Source organism: Tiliqua scincoides, chromosome 1 (genome assembly GCF_035046505.1).
Source record: "Tiliqua scincoides isolate rTilSci1 chromosome 1, rTilSci1.hap2, whole genome shotgun sequence".
Classification (NCBI taxonomy): domain Eukaryota; kingdom Metazoa; phylum Chordata; class Lepidosauria; order Squamata; family Scincidae; genus Tiliqua; species Tiliqua scincoides.
Genome location: NC_089821.1, coordinates 253,968,135 through 253,992,853, shown reverse-complemented (window position 1 = coordinate 253,992,853; position 24,719 = coordinate 253,968,135). Strand labels below are relative to the sequence as shown.

The window sequence follows — 24,719 nt, the reverse complement described above, 5'->3', positions numbered from 1 at the left end:
TAGCAAGGGAAAGAGGGGAATATTCCAGAAGAGCAGGCATTTCAGAGACTAGGAGACACTTGCAAACACAGATTTGGCTGGTTTGTTCACATCGAGATAAGAATTTAGCCTGTTCACCCCACCCATTGCTCCCTAGCCCTAACTGCCCCCTTATTGTTTTTACTGAAGAATATTTACGAGTACTGCTTTTCAACAAAAGTAGTTCACAAAGCAGTTTACATAGCAAAATAAATAAATTTTTAAAATGGTTCTCTGTCTCCAAAGGTCTCACAATCGTTAAAAAAAAAAAAAGATGCAGAAAAGACACTAGCAAGAGTCACTGGAAAAGACTCTTTTCCAGTCTTTACTGGGGACTTAGGGTTAGGAACATAAGCTGCATTGGTCAAATGTCCCCATTGAGAGTCATATTTGACCTAGGGACACAATGCCTTTTGTATTCAGTCCATTGCTGCCCATGTCTTTCCTGCCAACAGTGCAAAGTCCCTTCTGTCTTACATTCCAAATTTGCTGTGGGATCTACATTCTCCTTTCTCCTTCCTTTTTCATCTGCATGACTCCACCATCTAATGCAAGGGTGTCAAACTCATTTAATACAGAGGACCATATAGCATTCATGATGCCTGCTGAGGACTGAAAGTGATGCCATTCAGTAGGAAGTGATGTCATTAAGCAGGTCATGACCAGAAATGAGCACTTTGTTCTCAGTAAGGAAGTCTTAGCTACCAAGGACAGAAGAGAAAGTACATACATCTTTATTGTATTTTCAAATATAGGAGAGCCCAATTATCATGCAGGCTGCCCTTTCAACAGTGACACCTGGTCACAGCAAAGCAGCTGAGAGCAACTGACAGTGGTGCTGGGAGAACCAAGGGAGAAGCAGTGGTGCTGGGAGAACCAAGAATAAAGAGGTTCTGGGGGCCGCACCCAGCCCCAGGCCTTATATTTGATCCTCCTGAAATGGTTCCTTAGATCCCTGGTCTCCAGGGATCTAACTTTGTCCCACTTCTAACTGCCAACTTTGCCAACTTTGTCCCACTTCCTTTGGCCACTCTGTCTCTTGACCAGCCCCTCCACAGCACACAGCCCATTCTCATCTTAAGAGCTTTTTCACGCCTTATTTATCATCTCCTTTCTTCAGACTTCTCTTTGTCCTCTGCCTATTCTGCATCCTTCCTTTAGCTTCTTTACACCTGTCATCTCATGACCTCCCAGAATCTCTTCGCAGTCCTTGGCCATTCTATGTGTGTGTGTGTGTGTGTGGGGGGGGTTAATCCCAAACAGATACCCTTTCCCTCCCTGCTAGCTTCTGCACGGAAAAACTGGTTTGTTCCTGAACACTATGAGCCATCACACTTGCTCAGCCAACCAATGTCGCATGCTTGACTGGCTCCAGTGCAATACTGGATAGATGTCTGGGATCCAAGGAAGTCCACGCATGTGTCCAAAGTGCTTTAGGATTGCATGTGGGATTTTGCTGCTCTTTGCTTCTGGCAGGAGCTTCTTCCACTGGTAGATGCCACATCAACAGGTCCCCTAATTCTAATGAGGGCCTTGGGAGACATGAAGATCTTCTGTGAGAAAGGAACACTGGAAAAATCGTGATGTGCATGCCCAATACCACTTTCAGTTCTTTGGATCCCAGGGTCCATACTCATAATATATCTTTATGTTGTCAAAAGTGTGAGCCTACATCATGTTTATTAATAAATAAACCCCATTCTATTAAATGGGGCTCACTCCAATGAAAGCATGATTGAATTGCAGCCATAGTGTACCTAGCACTTCACTAAGGCTGAATTAGACCAGTTTTTCTCAACATTTATCCCCTGCTGGACCACTTCGCATGGTCTACCTATTGGAAATACTACTGGAAGTAAGCTGGTTATAATATCATCACCTGTTACTCCTGGATTGAGAGCCCAGATAAAACACGACCAACACTGGTAAGAGGCTCAGGGTAGGCAGGAGGGCTTTTCAAGCATGCAGAAAGCACATGCTGGAACTCTGCTCACTGAGCCAAGCCACCTACTTCTGTATATCGCATTGCATTGCTGGTCTTGCTGCTAGGTGGTGGGGGTATGGGGGTCCCTCGTGTTCCACTGGACACCATCTCACATACTACCAGTGCTAGGAGTAACACTGGTTGGAAAGCACTGAATTAGACCCAGTTTGCACTGTTCCTCCTGCCATAGCTACATGTTTGGGGCTCAAGCTGTAAGAATATTTAAACACTCTTCTCACACAGGCCCTCACCAACAGAAACCCTTCTTGGGATCCCAGCAGCACTGACACAGGTATTTCCTATTCCACTGTAGGAAGAGGACTTCCAACATTCTGAGAACTGAGTGGAACCTCAAGTACATGGCAATGACTGCCATTTTCTGCAAAATGGACACTGGAATCTAGTAAAATATAAAATATACCTGTAAACAAAGTAGTTTCTAATGATCCCATTGGGCTTCTTAGGTGGGAACCATTTTACTTCTATAGATGCCGCTGCAGTGGCTGTAACTATAGGTGGACTCAAATCGCTAGGGGGTGCTTCAGCAGTCCTTGCATAGGCTTGTCCACCAACTCCACAGCCAACTGGAGGAAAACAAAAATCAGAGATAGACTCAGCAAAATTGATCCAAGCATTCCTTCCTACAATGATATGATGGTGTTTTAATTGCAATAAAACCAAGAAGCGACATGCATTTCTAAATGCAAAGGCAAATATTTTTTAACTGATAATAACACATATATGTCGGTAGAAATGGTCGCTGTCAGCATGAGCTACTGAAAACATGTATCATCTTCAAGATTTTTTTTAGCATGTACAGTGCACATTCTTGACATGTTTTCATTTCTTATCAATGCTTGATTGTATATCAGTATATGAGCTATCTTTGGCATCATGTTTAGAATTAAGACACTGAAGAACACAGAAATGACAACAGAGATAGTACAGGAAAAATCATGAAATGACATAGGTTTTGGGGAACAGTCCAAGCCTTCAGAAGCACTTAAGGCTGAGAGTCTAACTACTTCTTACCTAAACTCATCATTGACAGGCATAAAGCAGGAAGTGGACAGAAAGTTATACAATCCTTTTAAGCCCCCACAAGACTTGGATCTGGTGCAGTAGGGCAGTGGTTCTCAACCTTTTTTCACTAGCGTACTGTTTCACTGTACCCCTCATATTAGTAAAATGTTTGTAAATAATATAGTTGCTGTTATTTCAAATTTATGTTTTCAACTACTGATTCATATCTGATAATACACAAATTGATTACAAAAAACTAGCAGTTGGTGGGACTTTCACAGCCAGCTAGCTGTCTTCCTTTCTGCCTTTCCAACCTTGCAAGGCATTCTAATATAGACCTGCCTTGTTCCATCATTATTCAATTCTCTTTTCAGTACCCCTAAAGGTCCTGGCAAGTACCCCTGGGGGTACATGTACCCCAGGTTGGGAACCACTGCAGTAGAGTAATGCACAGTGAACCTCTCTGGTAATTTTGTGCCCAAATCCCCCACCCATTCTCTCTCCCATAATTATTTGCTTAGAAGGTACATTTCCATAAATAGCTTACTTGAAGGCAAATACTGTAGCTGCCGGGGGGGGGGGGGGTTTGAAGCACAAAAATGGTAATGGGATAAAGTGTTAAACCTGCTCTCATTGCAGACTGTACTCCCATAACAAATTGCCCTCTCCATGTGTCTGTTTGGGGATGGGGGGGTAAAAGTACTACTTTTGATCCACTTCCTGCTTTAAGCCTGTCTGTTAATAACAGATTTACGGTCCAATATGGTTGGTTGTTTTCTTAATTGGATCAATGCCATCTTTGCCAGAAGGGCCAAATCCTAACCTCACTTTCCTGGGAGTAAGTCCCATTGAACTCAATAAGACTTACTTCTGAGTAGATCTGGTTAGGACTGTGCCCTAATGGTTTCTGTGTCATACACCAATGTAAGTCCTGTAGTCATACTAACAGATCACTTTAGATCAAGTTTCATACAGTCCTTCTAATCCTAAATAAGGGAGTAATAAACCCTCTGCTTGATATGAATAATAAAAAAGACAGATTGCTGATGTAACATCAATTGAGGAACAAACTGTATCCACTGTATACTTCTAGGACTATTTAAAAAAAAATCCTGTTTTATGCTTTTCATAATGCATTTGATAAAAAGACTACATTCTCCCAAATGCCAACGTTTTACATTTTCTTTTAAAATATTCATGATATAATATGGAGAAATGTAAAATGCACCACTCAGTGCCAGCCTTTGCTTTTACTAGGTAAACATTTCACATCAATTTCGAAATAAGATGTTATCTGTTTTGCTGAACAGAATCTATTTTGCAAAACTGCACTGTCGGCTGATCACAAAAGAGAATTACTCAAACATCTTACCATTCTGGCAGGCTTGTATCCTTATCTCATAGTTTGTGTACGGATCCAGACCATCCAAAAGAGCAAAGTTGGGCTGGCCAACTGGTTTCACAAGTGGTAAAGTGCTGCCAGCATTTAGTAATATATTGTACTTTAAAGGTACGTTGGATTGAAACGATCCTAGAAAAGGAGGGGAGGAGAACAGTTCATGGGATAATGACTATTGCACAGATGAAACCTTCCTGATCTACTGATCATAAAGGTGATATCAGATTTTTAAAAAATGATTATACTACTGTCATCCATACTGTACAGGTTGAAGGTTCATCAATCCCTTGCATCTGCCAATCAGCCTCCAGCAATTAACCACCAATTAACCAGCAATTAACCAGCAGTGGAAATATTTCACATGTTCAGTTGAGACCTATCAAAGATATGTCATCAAAGCCCTTTGCAAATGTTTAGATGAGCATCTGAGCAGAGTAGGGCAGTATTCCTGTCACCATTTCCAACCTCCACAGATTCAGTGGGCCATTTGAATAAAGCCTTTGTACGTACAACTGTATGTAACTAGGGTCTTTTTGCATTATCAGAGACCTCGTATTTCCAGAGTTCCTGATCACACAGAGAGAGCCTTATGCATGTACAGTTATAGGCACATAGGCTCTATACAAACTTTCAACTGGATGTGTGGATTAGGGTAGGAACAGTATGTATGATGTGATCTTATGTATGATGTGATCTTGCTTCCCCCAGCCCACCCTGTTCTTCTGAATCGGACTCAAAAGATGAAATATTAAGTGATTAACATGCATACATGTATCTGCCTGAAGCACTCCAACTAACCTGAATCCCAGGTGTGCAATTAATGGAAGAACTAATAACGGTTTATATATTACTGTCCTATTTTCTGTAGGATCCAAAATTCAGTAACCTGGACTTTTAATATTATACAAAATCAGAATAATCAAGGGGCGAGGGTTATGAACAGAAAATAAAATTAAAACTAATCAACAAAACTGATGTGCTTTAACTGTTACCCTGTACATGCCTGATCTTGTCTGATCTTGGAAGCTAAGCAGGGTCAGGCCTGGTTAGTACTTGGATAGGAGACCGCCTGGGAATACCGGGTGCTGTAGGCTTATACCATAGTCTTTCGAGACTGAAGGTTGCCAACTACTGTGCTTTAAGTATCCAGTACCCAATATTTTCATACATGCATGGCATGTAAACAAGCTTTGATTCCTTTGGATGCATGGAGAACAATCTTCTTTGGCCTACATGTGGAGAACAGAGTTCAGAGCATCTCTATATGAGGTCAGTATAGGCCTTCTGCCATCTAGCTGTCTCAGCAACAGCTACCATTGGTCCCCCTGCACAATTTGCTATGATCTGAGCCTTTTTACCATTTGGTATAATGAACTATGACTGAGCTGCTCTATTTCTGCTCTATTTCTGTCAAGAGAGAGAGTACTTAACTGGTCCACAAGTATAAGTAGGTTTCACACTGAATGGGGTTTGATACTCTATTCACTATACCACAGTGGCTGTAGACAGGCAGATATGGTCTCACTGCAAGACCAGCAGAAGCAGTCACTTTGGACCGCAGCCTCCAAAATAGGGGTGCTATTTTGCTGACTCTTGCCTTCCTCAAATATATGCGTGATTGTGATGATACACAGCATCCGCTGTGTAAAAGTCTGAGTCTGGCACTAAGGGCAGGCTAAAAATCCAAATAAATAAGTAAAAATAAACAGGCTGTCTTGATGAAATCTTCTTTGAAAGAAAGCACACTATGTTACACAAAACATGTCAAAACAAGGCATTGAAGAATAATGTGATTTTCAGCGAGATCCTTTTGCGACACTTGCTCTCTTATTGTACGTAACATATTTCTTCTATCAGTTGGTATCTTTGAAAATGAGAACGTAAATGTTCATAGGAAATGGAAATGTGGCCCTCAGACAAGCTTATATGTTTAAAAATACCTGCAGTGAGGTCTGAGACGACCACAGCTCTGATGTTTTGACGAGTGAATGGAATGAAATGCGCAGATTTGTTAAAGTCAGCTGGGAAACCACACGACTTGGTTAGTTCCAGAGTTCATAAATTTATGTCAGAATAAAAGGAACAGTAAAAGCACAAGTGAACCAATTTACCCTAAGTGCAAATGGCAGTTTTGTTATTTGATGTCAAAGTTACCGTGAGCACAATGACAACCTGCCATAACGCATTTTCGTGCTCACTAAAGAACAAGGATTTAGTTGGTTAATATTCCCAGCAATACTCCTTTTCATAATTTACAACAACTAGATGCTGATAGGTTATTTAACATTTATGAAGTTAAGATGTAATCAGAAAACCCTGATTATCTTTACAAATAAAAAAGTTAAATTATTCCATTTTTTGCCTCCTTGACTTCATTCCACAGCAAGTGCATATTTTGCAACAGGACAAGTCAATCAAACAACACCTTGGGGTTTTCCCCCTCCCCCTTTTCCTTTGCATTTGGGCAATAAACAACGGACAAGGCTGTGAAAAATAATCTGCAAAATCACTTAAGAACTAAGGTATCTCATAGGGAAACTATGTAACAAAGCATGGTTTTTAACAACCAGCTGTTCTGATTTGAAAACTACTGATCAAATATGCTAGTGTATTAAAAGTCCAATTGGTAAAAAGCTATTAATTTAGCCTGAAATATACCAAACCTCATAGTAAGTGGACTAATTCTATGCCTGGTGCATCTTTCAGATTTCATTTCAGATACATATTTCATGCCTTGCATTAGTATTCAAGGCAGAGGTCAATTTCCCCTAAAATGTATCTGGTACCATCCTAAAGTATCCAGGCACCTGACAGACTGGAGAGAGTGCTTCCCTCTTTACCCAGCAGCAATGATCTAAACACCACTCCCTGCTTCTCAACACTTCCTTTTCTGCTTCATTCTTCTCTTTGAAGCCAGAAAGCAGGAGGAAGACCATCAGAGGAGGTGAATAGATGGAGGCGGCTTTCCTTCACTAATCCACTGCCTGAGGAAATCACCTCAGTTCACTTCATGAATGGGGCCAGACCCAGATGTATCATTAAAAACATACCTGCATTACAAGTTTTTCACAAAATTGATAAATATCACTAAGGGCACAATCCTAACCATCTTTCCAGCACTGACTTTCCAGCACTATGCCAATGTGGCATGCACTGCATCCTGCAGTGGAAAGGCAGTCAAGGGGGCTTCCTCCAAGGTTACCTTACCTTGGAGCTGCATTGCAGCTAGGTCAGTGCTGGAAAATTGGTTAGGATTGCACCCTAACTCACCTTAGGTAAACACTTAAAAGAAAGTAACTTGATTTTTTAATAACACAAAATATTCTGATTAACAGTACAATCTTATCTCAAGGAACACCTCCCCCAAATGAACCTGCCTCTAGGTTTGACAATGAGGGAGGCTGTGCTCCATATTTCACTCCCCCAGAGGAGGTATGTTAGCTCAGGCTGTGGGGAACAACCTTCTCTGTGTCGGTGCCTGGACTTTGGACTTTCTTGTTCCAGGAAGTCCATTAGACCATCTCCCCGCTTTTAGAGAAAAGAACTATTATTCCAACAAGCATTTTCTTAGTTGATCTACGATCCTTCTTGGTGATATTAGAGATTTGGAAGTTTTAATGCTGTAATGCTGTTTTTGTTGATTGGTTTTTTAATGCTCTTTTATAGTAGGAGCACATAAGGACATAGCACACCACAAATTTAAGTAAGGGAGATACTTGTCAAAGTGCGTGACTAGCTATTATGAGGAACAAGAGGGGAGGTCTGCATGCCTCTCATATCTCCATCTAGCTCTCCCTCTCATCTCTCACAAGTTATTGTCTTTTAGAACATGCATAACTTGTACTGGGTTGGGTGGGGCTATAGAAGTCATGCAAGTTTCCCTTATAGGCCAGCTGCTATGCCTGTGCTGCAACCATGCACATACATGCAAAAGGGAAGGGGCAAAAACAGGGCTTTCTTGAGCCCTGTGGGCATCCTCTGTGGCAACATTGCAGGTGGATCAAGCCCTACATACACACTTGCAAAAAATTTCCACCATCAGGACCAACAAGGTAACATGGATAGATAGCTTGTACATGGCAAGGACTTCCTGAAGCACTTTCTCTTCCTCCAGAGAACTGAAAGAATCATTTTACATATATGGAGGAAACGAACAGGTGTCTACTCAGAAGTTAGGCCCAGTCAGTTCTATGGCACTTAATCTCAAGTAAGTGTGTACAGGATTTCAACCTAATAGTGTACTTGCAGACATAAAAGGGGTGGGGACTAAACCTGGCTCCAGCTCCTGATGGCCTCAGTCTGATGCCATCTACCCAATTTTAGAGATGACATAATGTTGGGAACTGATTTTTACATACACACACACACAAACCCTATGTCTGCAAAAGAGCTGTGCAAAGATTGCTTCCTCTTTCAGAAAATAAAGTCTTATTTTCCATAGTAAGTGAGGTGTGTCAAGCATATTTTTTCTTAATTCATCACTTCAGCCACTGCTTGGACATCGTGCCACTTAGCAAAGACAGGAGTTTTGAATTATTACATCTATAAAGTTATGGAATTTGGAGACATCACTGCTGTTGAAACATCATAATTAAAATAAAAGGAGACTCCATGGATAGGTAGCCCATAATTAATCCTGTGGGTGATTGTGTGATCCAAATTTATTATAGAAGACAAGGGGATAGAATGCCAAAATGTAGCCTCTTTCCATAGACAGGAAGATACTGTGGCCAACTAGCCTCTCATCAAAACTTGATTAATAAAAAGCAATTTTATTCCTGGAGACAATATCAATTAAAATGACTGTCTCAATGGGAGAATCACTGCCAACCCTTATTATAAAGGTTGACCTTTGAATGTAAAAGAGAGAAATACAGTATTTCACTATGATGCACTGAATATATAACTGGAGATCCATTCATGGAAAAAGTAAACTCTAAAGGAAAATAAAACTAAACCTACAAAATAGAACAAGCATGCCAGAAACACTTATTGGGAAATACACAGCTTCATCCACAGGAAAAAAAAATTGTAGCTGCATTGGCTATTCCCCACATTCCACAACTGCATTCTCTTATCCATTTCCCTCAAGCCTTGTTTTTATGGTTTGACATTCCCCAGCAATTTTTAGCCATAGAAAGCCAACCTAAGTCAGGACATAGTGAGGCATCTTCTTCCCTGTTGTCAAAGCATTCACATAACTCTTAATCATAAGAACATAAGAACAGCCCCACTAGATCAGGCCTTAGGCCCATCTAGTCCAGCTTCCTGTATCTCACAGCGGCCCACCAAATGCCCCAGGGAGCACACCAGATAACAAGAGACCTGCATCCTGGTGCCCTCCCCTGCATCTGGCATTCTGACATAGCCCATTTCTACAATCAGGAGGTTGCACATACACATCATGGCTTATAACCCATAATGGATTTTTCCTCCAGAAACTTGTCCCCTTTTAAAAGCATCCAGGCCAGATGCCGTCACCACATCCTGTGGCAAGGAGTTCCACAGACTGACCACACGCTGAGTAAAGAAATATTTTCTTTTGTCTGTCCTAACCCTCCCAACACTCAATTTTAGTGGATGTCCCCTGGTTCTGGTGTTATGTGAGAGTGAAAAAAGCAGCTCTCTATCCACTTCATCCTTCCCATGCATAATTTTGTATGTCTCAATCATGTCCCCCCTCAGGTGCCTCTTTTGTAGGCAGAAGAGGCCCAAACGCCGTAGCCTTTCCACATAAGGAAGGTGCCCCAGCCCCGTAATCATCTTAGTCGCTCTCTTTTGCACCTTTTCCATTTCCACTATGTCCTTTTTGAGATGTGGCAACCAGAACTGGACACAACACTCCAGGTGTGGCCTTACCATCGATTTGTACAACGGCATTATAATATTAGCCGTTTTGTTCTCAATACCTTTTCTAATGATCCCCAGCATAGAATTGGCCTTCTTTACTGCCACCACACATTGGGTCGACACTTTCATCAACCTGTCCATGCCCCCCCCCCAAGATCTCTCTCCTGATCTGACACAGACAGCTCAGAACTCATCAGCCTATATGTGAAGTTTTGATTTTTTGCCCCAATGTGCATGACTTTACACTTACTGACATTGAAACGCAGCTGCCATTTTGCTGCCCATTCTGCCAGTTTGGAGAGATCCTTCTGGAGCTCCTCACAATCACTTCTGGTCTTTACCACTCGGAAAAGTTTGGTGTCGTCTGCAAACTTTGCCACCTCACTGCTCACCCGTCTCCAAGTCATTTATGAAGAGGTTGAAAAGCACCAGTCCCACGACAGATCCTTGGGGCACACTGCTTTTCACCTCTCTCCATTTTGAAAATTGCCCATTGACACCCACTCTCTGTTTCCTGGTCTTCAGCCAGGTCTCAATCCAGGACAGGACCTGCCCTCTAATTCCCTGACTGTAGAATTTTTTCAGTAGCCTTTGGTGAGGGAGCGTGTTGAACGCCTTCTGAAAGTCCAGATATATAATGTCCACGGGTTCTCCCGCATCCACATGCCTGTTGACCTTTTCAAAGAATTCTAAGAGGTTTGAATTCTATAACATTTCTCTGTGCTTCATCCAGTCGTTCCCACAGGAGTGGTGGCTCTCCATAGAGTTGTGGAAACTATCCAAGGGAGCCATTGATAGCAAAAACCCACTGCCCTATACATTGTAGAACAGTGGTTTTCAAACTGGGAGGTCTTGATGCCCCAGCCTGAAGAACACAGCCTCTGCTCCCTTAAGGGGAAAAGTAGCGATGCAACCCCCAGGATTTGGGGGCTTTTTCCTTAACCTATCATACTGTCTGCCAGCCTACCTGGGGTGCTGAGAGCTGCACAGAGCCCTCTGCAGGGCTGCCTGCATCTTGTAGAACGTGAAAATAGTGAACACAACCCATTCCAGTTTCACAATTTCAACCCACAGCATATACATGATTAATGTGAAACCAATATATGTTTATAAACTGATTGTAATTAAACTTTATCTTTTAACCTAATTTAAATGTATACAGTTCAGTTATAGCATGGATTGAGGAGAAATGGAAGAACAAATTGAGGCCTGTCTACTAATAAAATATACATGCAATTTATTGTTCTCTTCTTTTACTTTGGAAGTTTTCTTTATATGCAACTAATAGCCAGATCCTATAGAGAGTCAGGCATAGATCAATGAGCATAGCCAATTCCTGACTCTGCACAGGAGTGGGTTAGAATAAGGTTAAAAAAAAACACCTGTATTTATAATAGTGAATATTCAGAGTTTTCAGTGAAAGTTCTTATCAAAACTGAAACACTGTGAGATACTTTCCAATGAAATCAACTGTAGATTATAAGTCTAATTCACCTGCCTACTTTCTAGGTTCTAAATCCTTCAAGGCGGTAGAGGGGGAAAAGTTTAATTTAAGATTTTAATCTTTTTCATATATTACAGCATTTCTATAATGGATTTTGTGCTTCTGAAAACTAAAAGATTGACAGCTCCGGATATTATAGATCTATTAACCATTGGTTCAATGGGCATCACTGAAATATTTACTATTCCAGGCATGAATGCAAATGTTTACCAGGTAAGCTTATATTGAAAGTCTGAATAGCCTTTTGCCACCCAGTGGCGCCTCTACAAGGTGTGACTATTTAAATAATTAGGTAAAAGAACTGCACAGAAAAATATTGCATAATGATACTGCTACAACCATATATGTTTGAATATTTTCTTTGACTTCAAAGAAACTAGAACTGTAACAAATATCTGATTTCTAAAAAAAGAAATCATTAGCAAATTCATTAAATTATTAGCAATTTCAGATATATTTTCATGTTTCTGCCTGAAACAAGAATAATCAGTTGTGAGGAGTTTGTAATCTATTTCATACACTTAACTGCTGGTATTTGCAGCACTGTGGGCTATTGTTTTGATTCAAGAGTCGCAAACTGAGTATACATTATGCAATTTTATATGGAACAGATTCAGCTGATATTACCGCACAAGCATGCAGGAAATGCCTGGAAGAGGGAGGGTGACCATCAGCAAACCTAGTTTATCATTGTACTTGCTGGGATTCGGTGTCAGACGTTGAGACCTTTGTTTGCTGGGACTTTCAAGGCTTCATTTGGGCAGAACAGAGAGCACCAAAACTGGCTAAATTTGTCAGGAAACCAGGAGAGAAGGGAGAACAAGGAGACTGTTTCCTTTATTTTAAAGACTTGGGCTACCGCAACTAGCATCCTGTTTAGCAAAAACCAAAGTGAAATGTAATTAATTACTAGGAGACAAGGTATGGAGTCAGACAACTGGCTGACCAGGAAGGCATCAAGGGATATGAAATATTAAAGACCTTTGCATTTGAATAGCACACTTTATTTCAGTAATTATTTTAACAACGGGCATAGATAGCTCAACAGCCCAATCCTATATGCACTGTCCAATGGAGGTGCAGCTCTTGTGCAGGCACTGACTGCCATAAAGCAGTCAGCAGTAGTCACAAAAAGTGCTCTGAGAGCATGCCACTTGGCGTGCCACTGGCAGGAAGGCCTTTGCCTTCCCATCAACTCCAGAGCTTCTCCCACCACTTGCCGACATAGGGAAATCAGTGGAGAGATGGAAGGGGTGACAGGAGGACAGAATAGTGGTGGGGAGTAGGAGAAAAGGGGTGAGGGACAATCTAGAAGGGGGCAGGATTGGCAGCCTTGATAACCCTGAATCTGTTGCCTACTGTAGGGTCAGTCTTGCTGTAGGGACTGACATCAACAGTCCCCCTAAATAACAAATCATGAACACAGGACAAAATAAGATAATGGCAGAACTGTCACCTTGTTTATTATGTCCCCAAAGGTGCAATAAAAGCACAAATCCACACATTAAAAAAACAAAAAACATGCTTACCAGGAATGTTCCAAGCTACAAATATGGAATATGCATCTATTACTGTAACATTATATGGGATGCCAATTTCCTCTGGTGTTGCTAATGGTGTCTGGATAACATATTTGTCACTGGTATTGCTACCACCCCATGTACTGGCTTCTAGCTGGTAAACATATCTGTAAACAAACAAAGAAAGAATCAGCATTCAGTATTTTAGCAACAAAATGCTAGCAGAACACCGACTGGGTGATCGAGTGTGGAGAGTGGGCATTTGGACTGACAGCCCAGTCCTTTGCCTGTGTACTCAGAAGTAAGTCCCATTAGAGTCAATGGGGCTTACTCCCAGGAAAGTGTGGATAGGATTGGGCTGACAGTCTCTGGTGTCTACTTCCCCAGCAGTCATTTTTTTAAGCACTGAAAGACCACCATGCATACCACCCACCCATGAAAGAGTGAAAGAGCCTTTCAGCAATCACTCCCTGTAAGCATGAAATAGCCTTTTCTCCAGCATAGTATCACTCTAGCAAATGTTTCATCTGTAGTGTACTCTTCCCTGAAAGCAGAAACCTGGATCCAGCCTGCTTGGATGTCATACAGAGGAGAAGAAACCTACATGCTTGGGTCAGCCTAGAGTTCATTGGAGACTCATTGGAAGTCTTGCCAGGGGGCACAAGGAGCTTCCCATTGCAACATCACAGCTAGGGCTGTAGCACAGTGAAAGGTTCTCTTTGTATGCAACTCTTGGGGGCTTGATACAGCTGCCATTATGTTCCTGGTCCCTGGGGTCTATCTGCATGCACTGCCTTAAATTCACAGAACATCTCTGACACTTTACCTGCTGTTTGGTTGTAGGCCAAAATCAGTGAAATTCAAATTTCCTTTACCACCCTTGAAAATCTCTTCTCCATTCCGAAGTAATCGATATTGAGAAATTATTCCATTTGGTTTCTCTGGCTTATTCCAATATAATTCTACTACTGTAGGACTAACAACAATATGCCAAGGCTGCGACCATACACCTGTAACCATATCGGCACAATTGTTTGAACAATGGTTCAGATCTTTCACATATTTAAACATACATCACACATTGATTTAATTTTATAAGCAAGCTAGTATAGAAATCTCTGAGTACGCACAACTTTAGAAAAGAAAAACCACATAAATCAGTTTGAGCCTGACCCCCATTTCTGCACATCAAAAAGTTGTGTGTGCGCATGGGGAAGAAGTGATCACAGACACAACTGCACATATTCATCAATTGCTGTGTAAAACTAGTGAGATTTGCGAAATGCTCTAATAGCCTCATATTGGTTGTATATCATCAGAAAGCACAAAAAGCTGAAAATGCCAACAAGGATCATTGATAAAGGGTACAACCCCTGTAGAAGTTCTCACATTGTTTCTTACCTTGAGGAGCAGCTTGTAAAGTTCTACCTGAACTTGTCCGACTGGAGGTACATCCAGCAAATGTGCATGCTGTCAGAGTGAAGCTGTAGTTTCTGTGTGGCTGAAGGTCTAAAAATATAAATTAGATGTAAAAATCAAATCTTCAGAGGTTCTGAGGATTAGAATTTTAGGGAAAAGAGAAAAGAATGTATTTATTCTGATACATTTCCATTAGATCTTACCTATCGTGATCAGCGGTTTTCAAACTGTGGGTCCAAGACCCAACAGTGAGTCGTGACCCAATTTTTGGTGGTTCACGAAACTAACCCCTATGAGGAAAGGCTAAAGCATTTGGGGCAATTTCATCTAGAAAAAAGGCACCTGAGGCACCTACATGATTGAGATGTACAAAATTATGCAGGGGATGTAGATAGAGGAATGTTCTTTTCCCTCTCACACAAAACCAGAACCAGGGGACATCCACTAAAAGAGAGTTAGGACAGAAAAAGGAAAATATTTCTTTACCCAGAATGTAATTAGCCTGTGGGATTCCTTGCCACAGGATGTGGTGATGACATCTGGTCTAGATGCTTTTAATAATAATAATAATAATAATAATAATAATAATAATAATAATAATAATAATAATAATAATAATACAGGTATTTATTTATATACCGCCTTTCTTGGTCGTCAGATTTCTCCTCAGACTTTATTCAAGGCGGTTTACATAGGCAGGCTATTTAAATCCCCGTAGGGATTTTTACAATCAAGAACCACAACATTCAGATGTTTCTTTCTGATCTGGTTTCACATTCCGGCTTCCATCCTCCCACGCTCAGAGCAGATGGAATAACTCGGCTCAGCTTGTCAGCTGCTTCAAGGTCGCACGGTGCCGGTGGCCTCGAACTGGCGACCTGTGGATGTTATCTTCAGGCAAACAGAGGCTCTACCCTCTAGACCAGACCTCCTGCCCAATTTAAAAGGGGATTGACAGATTTTTTGGAGGAAAAGTCCATCACAGGTTACAAACCATGATGGGTATATGCAACCTCCTGGTTTTAGAAGTAGGCTACCTCAGAACACCAGGTGCAAGGGAGTTGCACTAGAATGCAGGTCTCTTGTTGTCTTGTATGCTCCCTGAGGCTTCTGGTGGGGCACTGTGAGATACAAGAAGCTGCGCTAGATGGCCTTTGGCATGATTCACTGGGGCTCTTCTTATGTTCTTATGTTTATCAAGGGTTAAGCAAGCTGCTACTGGGTAGGGTCGCTGCTGCCCAATCACCATTATAGTCACACCCCTTGACATTGATAAATCAAGCAGCAGCCTCTGTGGCCTCTAATATAATTCAAAAAAAGAGTGTTTGGGAAGGAGACCTCATATCCAGCATTAATAGGTGTGTTTACCACAATGCCAATTAATGCCATTGTCGGGTTTGATAGCATTAGTCACCTGTTAGGCCAGGGTAGGGGCAAGACCAGACAAAGCTAGTACTGGACTCATTCAACTGCCCTCTTTGCCTGACTCTCTTATGGATGATAATGGCTCGCAGACTTGGCTGCGCTGGTCATCTGTTAGGGAAGGTGGTTGGCTGGGGAGCTCTGGAAACATAACAGCAGGTGTAACAGCTGCACTCCTAGTTCCTTGGACTGAGGCTATAAGCTCTGAAATTTGAAAGAAAAATATACACATTATCAAATATGGCAGCATTTCAGAACCCCAGTAATTAATTAAATTACTTTAATTTAAAGCAAAGAAAAATTTAGAGCAAAGATGGGAGAACTGGAATGTCTGGTGACTAGGGAAAACATTGACATAGAGGGCATAACGGAAACCTGGTGGAATGCGGAGAATCAGTGGGATACCGTAATCCCGGGCTATAAACTCTACAGGAGGGACAGGCAGGGGCGTGTTGGAGGTGGGGTGACCATTTATGTTAAGGAAGGGATAGAATCCAGCAAAGTAGAGAGTGAAGGCAGGTCCGACTCCACCTTAGAATCTCTGTGGGTTAAATTACCAGGCTTGTGCAGCGATGTAATACTGGGGGCGTGCTATCGTCCTCCAGATCAGAAATCGGAAGGGGACCTTGAAATGAGGAAACAGATCAGGGAGGTGTCGAGGAGGGACAGGGTTGTAATCATGGGGGACTTCAATTATCCTCATATCGACTGGGTCAATTTGTGTTCTGGTCACGAAAAGGAGACTGGATTCCTTGACGTGCTAAATGACTGTGCCTTAGAGCAGCTAGTCATGGAGCCCACCAGAGGACAGGTGACTCTGATTTAATATTGTGTGGTACACAGGACCTGGTTAGAGATGTCAATGTTATGGAGTCATTGGGGAACAGTGATCATGCTGTGATCCGTTTCGACGTGCACGTTGGGGGAAAAATACCGGGCAAATTTCTCACAAAAACCCTTGACTTCCGACGGGCGGATTTCCCTCAAATGAGGAGGCTGGTTAGAAGGAGGTTGAAAGGGAAAGTAAAAAGAGTCCAATCTCTCCAGAGTGCATGGAGGCTGCTTAAAACGACAGTAATAGAGGCCCAGCAGAGGTGTATACCGCAAAGGAAGAAGGGTTCCACTAAATCCAGGAGGGTGCCCGCATGGCTAACGAGCCAAGTTAGAGAGGCTGTAAAGGGCAAGGAAGCTTCCTTCCGTAAATGGAAGTCTTACCCTAATGAGGAGAATAAAAAGGAACATAAATTGTGGCAAAAGAAATGTAAGAAGGTGATACGGGAAGCCAAGCGAGACTATGAGGAATGCATGGCCAGCAGGATTAAGGGGAATAATAAAAGCTTCTTCAAATATGTTAGAAGCAGGAAACCCGCCAGAGAAGCGGTTGGGCCTCTGGATGGTGAGGGAGGGAAAGCGGAGATAAAAAGGAGACTTAGAGATGGCAGAGAAATTAAATGAATTATTTGCAACTGTCTTCACGGCAGAAGACTTTGGGCAAATACCGCTGCCCGAAAGGCCCCTCCTGACTGAGGAGTTAAGTCAGATAGAGGTTAAAAGAGAAGATGTTTCAGACCTCATTGATAAATTAAAGATCAATAAGTCACTGGGCCCTGATGGCATCTACCCAAGAGTTATTAAGGAATTGAAGAATGAAGTTGCTGATCTCTTGACTAAGGTATGCAACTTGTCCCTCAAAACGGCCATGGTGCCAGAATATTGGAGGATAGCAAATGTCACGCCTATCTTTAAAAAGGGAAAGGGGGGACCCAGGAAACTATAGGCTGGTCAGCCTAACATCTATACTGGGTAAGATGGTGGAATGCCTCATCAAAGATAGGATCTCAAAACACATAGACGAACAGGCCTTGCTGAGGGAGAATCAGCATGGCTTCTGTAAAGGTAAGTCTTGCCTCACGAACCTTACAGAATTCTTTGAAAAGGTCAACAGGCATGTGGATACAGGAGAACCTGTAGACATTATATATCTGGACTTTCAGAAGGCGTTCGACACGGTTCCTCACCAAAAGCTACTGAAAAAACTCCACAGTCAGGGAATTAGAGGACAGGTCCTCTCATGGATTGAGAACTGGTTGGAGGCCAGGAAGCAGAGAGTGGGTGTCAATGGGCAATTTTCACAATGGAGAGAGGTGAAAAGCGGTGTGCCCCAAGGATCTATCCTGGGACCAGTGCTTTTCAACCTCTTCATAAATGACCTGGAGACAGGGGTGAGCAGTGAGGTTGCGAAGTTTGGAGAGGACACCAAACTTTTCCAAGTGGTGAAGACCAGAAGTGATTGTGAGGAGCTCCAGAAGGATCTCTCCAGACTGGCAGAATGGGCAGCAAAATGGCAGATGTGCTTCAATGTCGGTAAGTGTAAAGTCATGCACATTGGGGCAAAAAACCAAAATTCACATATAGGCTGATGGGTTCTGAGCTTCTACACTTTTACGCTTCTACGCAAATTCTACGCTTGGGATCATTAGAAAAAGTATTGAGAACAAAATGGCTAATATTATAATGCCGTTGTACAAATCGATGGTAAGGCCAAACCTGGAGTATTGTGTTCAGTTCTGGTCGCCGCATCTCAAAAAAGACATAGTGGAAATGGAAAAAGTGCAAAAGACAGCGACTAAGATGATTACGGGGCTGGGACACCTTCCTTATGAGCAAAGGCTACGGCGTTTGGGCCTCTTCAGCCTAGAAAAGAGGCTCCTGAGGGGGGACATGATTGAGACATACAAAATTATGCAGGGGATGGACAGAGTGGATAGAGAGATGCTCTTTACACTCTCACATAACACCAGAACCAGGGGACATCCGCTAAAATTGAGTGTTGGGAGAGGTAGGACAGACAAAAGAAAATATTTCTTTACTCAGCATGTAGTTGATCTGTGGAACTCCTTGCCACAGGATGTGGTGATGACGTCTGGCCTGGACGCCTTTAAAAGGGGATTGGACTGGTGTCATGAATATGTACAGTTTAGGCCTAGTAGCATTGCAAAGCCTGAACCAAGCTAAAACAGTAACACAGAAGTGGTTTGCATTTCCTGGCTGCTAAGAATTTACAACTCAATGGAAGGTGATTATGTAGCACCTAGGCAGCCAGAAAGACTCCCATCAAGGATGGAATGCAGCTGTAGATCTCCGGGGGGGGGGGAGGGGGGGAGGGAAGAGCTGAGAGGGTGAGCTTCTAGCCCCACTTCCGGAGGACAGGTCTTTTTGGTCTTGTCTCTTAGTGAGATAGGAGGTGGGTGCACAGCCTGCCCCGCCAGGACCATGTGGCCTTAGGTAACTGACCTGAGGATCTACAAAAGAAGCTGACCCAGGTGAGAGTCAGAGAATAATAGAGTTAGCCAGTTAGCTTTGTTGTTTTATGCTGATATGTTTCCTAGAAGTTTTTATGCCTCTAGCATTTGCTGCCTTTTGTAACCTTTTGTAAACCTATGTACTTAATAAAGTAAAAATCCTTTTAACATGTTGGTTCATTGTCTGCTGGGGACAAAGGTTCAGAATCCTGCCTAGCCGTTCAGCAAGCTACCAAAAATCCTCATTGTGGACTAGAAACTTGAGGACTGAGACTTTAAGTAAGAAAGTGCTCAGTGCCTACAAGGGATATAGTTAAGCCTGGAGGGTCTCGGTTTCCCTGGACTGAGGCACTGGCTCTTACAGGGTGGTAGCAGTACTACCGAACATGGATCTTTGAGGGCTCTAGGGTTCAGAACCAACAACTCTGAGCACCCAAAACCCTGGGAGTGAGACCAAGTGTACGACAACAGGTTTCTGGAGGAGAGGTCCATTATGGGTTACAAGACATGATGCGCATGTACAACCTCCTGATTTTAGAAATGGGCTATGTCAGAATGCCAGATGCAAGGGAGGGCACCAGAATGAGGTCTCTTATTACCTGGTGTGCTCCCTTGGGCTTTTGGTGGGCCGCTGTGAGATACAGGAAGCTGGACTAGATGGGCCTATGGCCTGATCCAATGGGGCTGTTCTTATGTTCTTACTTCACATCAAACATTGCCAAATATTGAATGTTTAGAAATGTGATCTCTGGTCATAGGCAATGCTAGCCTCTCCCTCTCCCTCACACTGCAACACCTAACACCCAGTTCCTCACATGGCAGGAAGAACTATGCCCTCAAATAGGGTGTATTGATCGGTATGCTGTTATCAATAGTGGCAAGCCAGGTACTTCTGGGAAGCCCAAAGGCAGAGCATGAAGCTGGTAGCCCTTCTCACATTTGCGTCTGATTAGAATTTACTGGGAAGGATGTGCTGCCTCCAAACATGTCTAATAGCCATTAACTGACCTATTTAATCTAATCTTCAGTTAAAGCCACCTAAGGGCCTAGATACACACGTGCTTGATAGGGTGTTGGCTTTAACTTTAAATAGCAAATGGGTTTGGGGAGGGGAACCTGGTGAAACCATAATGGCCAGAATAGATAGGAGGCTTTATATACCTAACACTGGTTTGAGTTGACCTGTTCCGGCTGGGGCTCACCCTGGGGAAAGGGGACAAATGCCCCCTTACCCGACAAGACTTCCAGCAGCCAAAATTCCCCTGCAGTGGAAGCCACACCAGTCCTGTTGCCGCTGCATTGGTGCAGGGGAACTTAGATAGGATTGGGCTGCCCAGTTGATTGCCCCTGCTTCGGATTGTATCCTGGTTGTGCTCCTTCACATGCACGCTGTTAATGAGGTAGAAACAAACTTCCAGAAGGATTTTAGACAGAATCTGCTATTTGATTTTTATACTCATGAAATGTATATTGGAATACATTCCAAAACATAGCCTCTCTTCTTAGTATCACTTGTACATGTCCTTTCCTATTTCTGTACCCTTAATTTACAGCTACCTCGCACAGTTCTATCTTTCTGTTTTGTGACATTTCAGTACCAAAAATGTTTCAAGATCCAACCACACCTTTGAAATTGGTTTTATAAATATGTAAAGACAGTTCCTTTCGAATACAGAAGTCTGGGAAAAGCAGTATCAAGGAAGAGAAAGCCGGCAGAGGCTCTTTTTTGTGAGCACTGAAACTGCGATTAGACTTCTGTTCACATTTTGTATTTTTCTTCTAATCTTCCTTGTCCTTGTCAGTGATGGGTCCCGCTCTTTTCTTATCTCTGCTTGTCTATCCTTTGCAAAATGTTTTCATTAAACAGGCATGGTAAGTACTTCACGAAAAAACAATGCAATTCTATGACAAGGAGAAAAAAAACCTTCAGGTTGAACCCTTTGTCTAAAGCCAGTCAGATGACAGCGTCATTGTTCTGTTTTGTTTTCCAAATGGTCATACATACAGAGCAGCAATACACAACAGGCTCATCAGAAAAGAAAAACAATGAATGAACGACACCCAAGGCTTCAAGTTGCTTTCCAAACTGAACAGGATGCGAGGCACTGAAAAATTAAGAGATGAGTCGGAGAGACAGCCTGGACTGTAACCTAATCATGAACTGGTAGAGAAGAAAAAGCTCTCTCTGCATACTTAGTGTAAAAGCAAGGGGGTTAAAATGGCAGTTGCAGGCTAGAAAGGCAAAGGCATTGGATGGGAGCCAGACATCCAACAACATTTCATGATAGGAAAGATTACTGTGACAACAGATTACTTCAATTCCCCTAAAGGGAGTCGTGTTCACTTTTAAAAGGCAACATTCATAATAAAGTAAGATGCATTTACAAATATATATTACAGAGAGCAAACATGGGCACAGAAAAGAAGACTTCATAGTGTACTAAATGTATAGGAAAAGCATCTCTAATTAATTATGCAGCTTCGGCGGTTGATACAATAATAGATGTCAAGCTATGGAACCCTTGCTGCACATAGGCTGCGTAAAAAGCCATACACATATGAGATTGGTAATCACAGCGCTGTAATTTGGGCTGTGAAAATAAAGTTTGTAGCTCCCCTTGAAATTCTCCAGAGGTACTGGTCAAGGAGGAGCCTCTGTATTAGTCTCTAATTGTGCTCTAGGAGGAATTCTAAAAAAGGCCCTGAAAAATTTCACAAGTTTTGTTGAAAGTATTTTAACTTCTCTATGCATTGGGTATCACAACTGATTCAACCCATGGGATTGTAACCTAACCTTCCAGAGAGTGCTGCTCCATCTTCAGACGCTCTTTCCACTTGGGAGTTTCAGAGGCAATGCAGTATTTTGAAAATGGAACTGAAAAATGTGGGTACACGGAATGAATTCATCCATGCGTGAAGGACAGCTGTGTTTACACAGGGACCCCTTCTGCAAGCTGAAGGGGTCTCTGTGTAAGCATGTCTCCTTCCACAAGAATGTGGAGCTTTGAATGACAGAGCAGTACTTCACAGACTAGTACAATACTCAAAAGGTACATATTTTGGGAGCAATAAAATGTCAACATTTTATTGACAAATGAGTAAGTAGTAGTATTTCTTAGGACTACTCTTTTAAATAAGATACTGTCATAAAAGTGTATGAATGCACATGTAAGTTCTCCCTTCCTCCTTGTATTAATTCATTTCTGCCCAGTCCACAGGTGCACATATTTGATCCCCATGCAGTGTTGGGCAGAAATGGCTTAAAAATTATTGTGCTCAGTTGCCAGACTGTGGTGTGAACACAGGAGATGAAGGCCTTTCACGGCATTGCAAAATCCAGGCCACTGTTACATGCTTCTGGGCCACGTGCTGCAAACAGGCAGTGGTGTGGTTTGTGTAACAGCACCTCCAGAAGCCTCCATCAGCACTGGTAAGTTGGCAGCAAAGATGTGTAGTGCCCAGGGATGGGAAGGGCAGGAGGAATCTTGGGGAGGATGGAGGAAGGGCAGGGGCGGGATGGATTTCAGTAGCACTGGCAGGTGCCTCCCTCCTTTCATTTCCTTGGACATACCCCAGCAAAATGGCTGGGCGTATGTCTGGGGAGATCTATAAGCAATTGAGCAGACTTCCTTCCTGCTGGCTGTCCTACCACACCGCCTCCCACCACTAGATACAGCATGTGCTCCAACAGCATGGCTGCATTAGCAACAATGGTGAGGGATAGGACTGGGCAGTTAGAAATGTGTTAGTTCCAGAGGGAAAATTTTGAAAAGGAAACTAAAGATTGCGGGTAAAGGAATGGAATTCAAATGTTCAGCCTTTCAGATTTCAGGCTCAGTCATTGTCTAGTTCTCGTCTAAATCAAATGGGTGCATTTGTCAGCTCTCACCTGCTGCTTTCTCAGGGAGGTAAGTGATTTATAGGAGCAGGTTGTTTAATAATCACAGTTAGAATAATTAAAGTAAATTCTATACCATTTAAGAAATGCTTTGAACCAATTTGTGACTATAATGTGATCTCTTCTCTTCAACCCCAATGCAGACACATATCTACATGTTACACATTTATCATGGCAAAAGCATCCATGGGCTAAAACCCATTTTGTTACATGTGACTATGCCAGAGGTTCCCAAACTGTGGGTCCAGGACCCACCAGTGGGTTGTGACCCAATTTTTGGTGGGTTGCAAAACTGACAGGGTGGATTAGGTTATGTGCATCAAGGGTTAAACAACCTGCTACTGGGGGGGGGGGCAGGAGAGTACTGCTGCCCAAACATCATTATAGGCACAGAGGCTTGAGTGAACTGGTACAGTGAAACTTTTTTTAGGTGGGTCCTGATGTTAAAATGTATGGGAACCACTGGACTAAGCAATCTCTAGTTTATGTCACAATATGTCACAATAAATGTCACAATAAATGTGATCATCTTAAAGGCATCAAGAATTAATGCTATTTTTACATGACAAACATGGTTGCCCCTCAGAAATTCACATATTCAATAAACTCTCCAACTCTTTCAATCACAAAATATTTTCTACAGTGTACACAATACGCACAGTCTGCTCAGGGAAACATATGGGGGGGTTGTATCTGCAGATCCCGTATCCACTTATCTGCAGATCAGTTCCACAGGACCTCCCGCATGTGCCTCTTCTGAAGATGAGACACAAATGGATGGGTGTGGCCTGAGCTCAGAGGATCATCTAGAGGTGAGCGGAGCTGAGCTCCCCTTGCCTCCAGTGGGTGGGAAGCATTCCCTGACATCCGCGGTTTCAGTTAACCATGGGGGGTTCTGGAACAGAACCCCCGCAGATACTGGGAGCACGCCTATATATCAATGAATGGCTTTCTTTGACTAACCATACAATCCTATACATGTCAACTCTGAAATAACCCCACTGAGTTCAATGGGGCTTGCTCTCAGGTAAGCGTGCATAGGATTGCAGCTTTCATAAAATTGGTCACAAAAATCCAAATTATTTTATCCTCAAGAATAGCTACAGCACAAAAACAGTCTTCTGAATAGGGATTTCTGCTCGTGTTCCTGCTGCTGAAGAGGGCAGTCTTTGCTTTCCTTTACTATCATGTTCCCCAATTATTTTAGTGTTTCCCCCCATCCCCCCACTGCATTAGCAGGACCATTTGTAAAGGAGTAGTAACACAAAGTGAAACAATGCCATAACTGTCATCCAAATTGTTCTGTACAGAGTACTGGAAGTGTTTGCTAATAAATGATATAAAAAGGTCTTTTATTGACAAGCTGCCATATGCTGTTTG

At 42.5% G+C, this 24,719-nt stretch overlaps 1 protein-coding gene across 1 annotated transcript in view; it reads right to left on the bottom strand.

The window, feature by feature from the left end:
• USH2A (usherin) overlaps positions 1–24,719 on the bottom strand; it is a 567,365-nt gene that overhangs the window by 77,833 nt on the left and 464,813 nt on the right. Inside the window, exons 55-59 of the mRNA XM_066623430.1 lie at positions 14,700–14,807; positions 14,125–14,308; positions 13,308–13,465; positions 4,398–4,556; positions 2,424–2,586 (exon numbers count right to left, since the gene is read on the bottom strand). Of these exons, the coding sequence (XP_066479527.1) occupies positions 2,424–2,586; positions 4,398–4,556; positions 13,308–13,465; positions 14,125–14,308; positions 14,700–14,807 (772 nt within the window). The remainder of the gene's footprint in view (positions 1–2,423; positions 2,587–4,397; positions 4,557–13,307; positions 13,466–14,124; positions 14,309–14,699; positions 14,808–24,719) is intronic.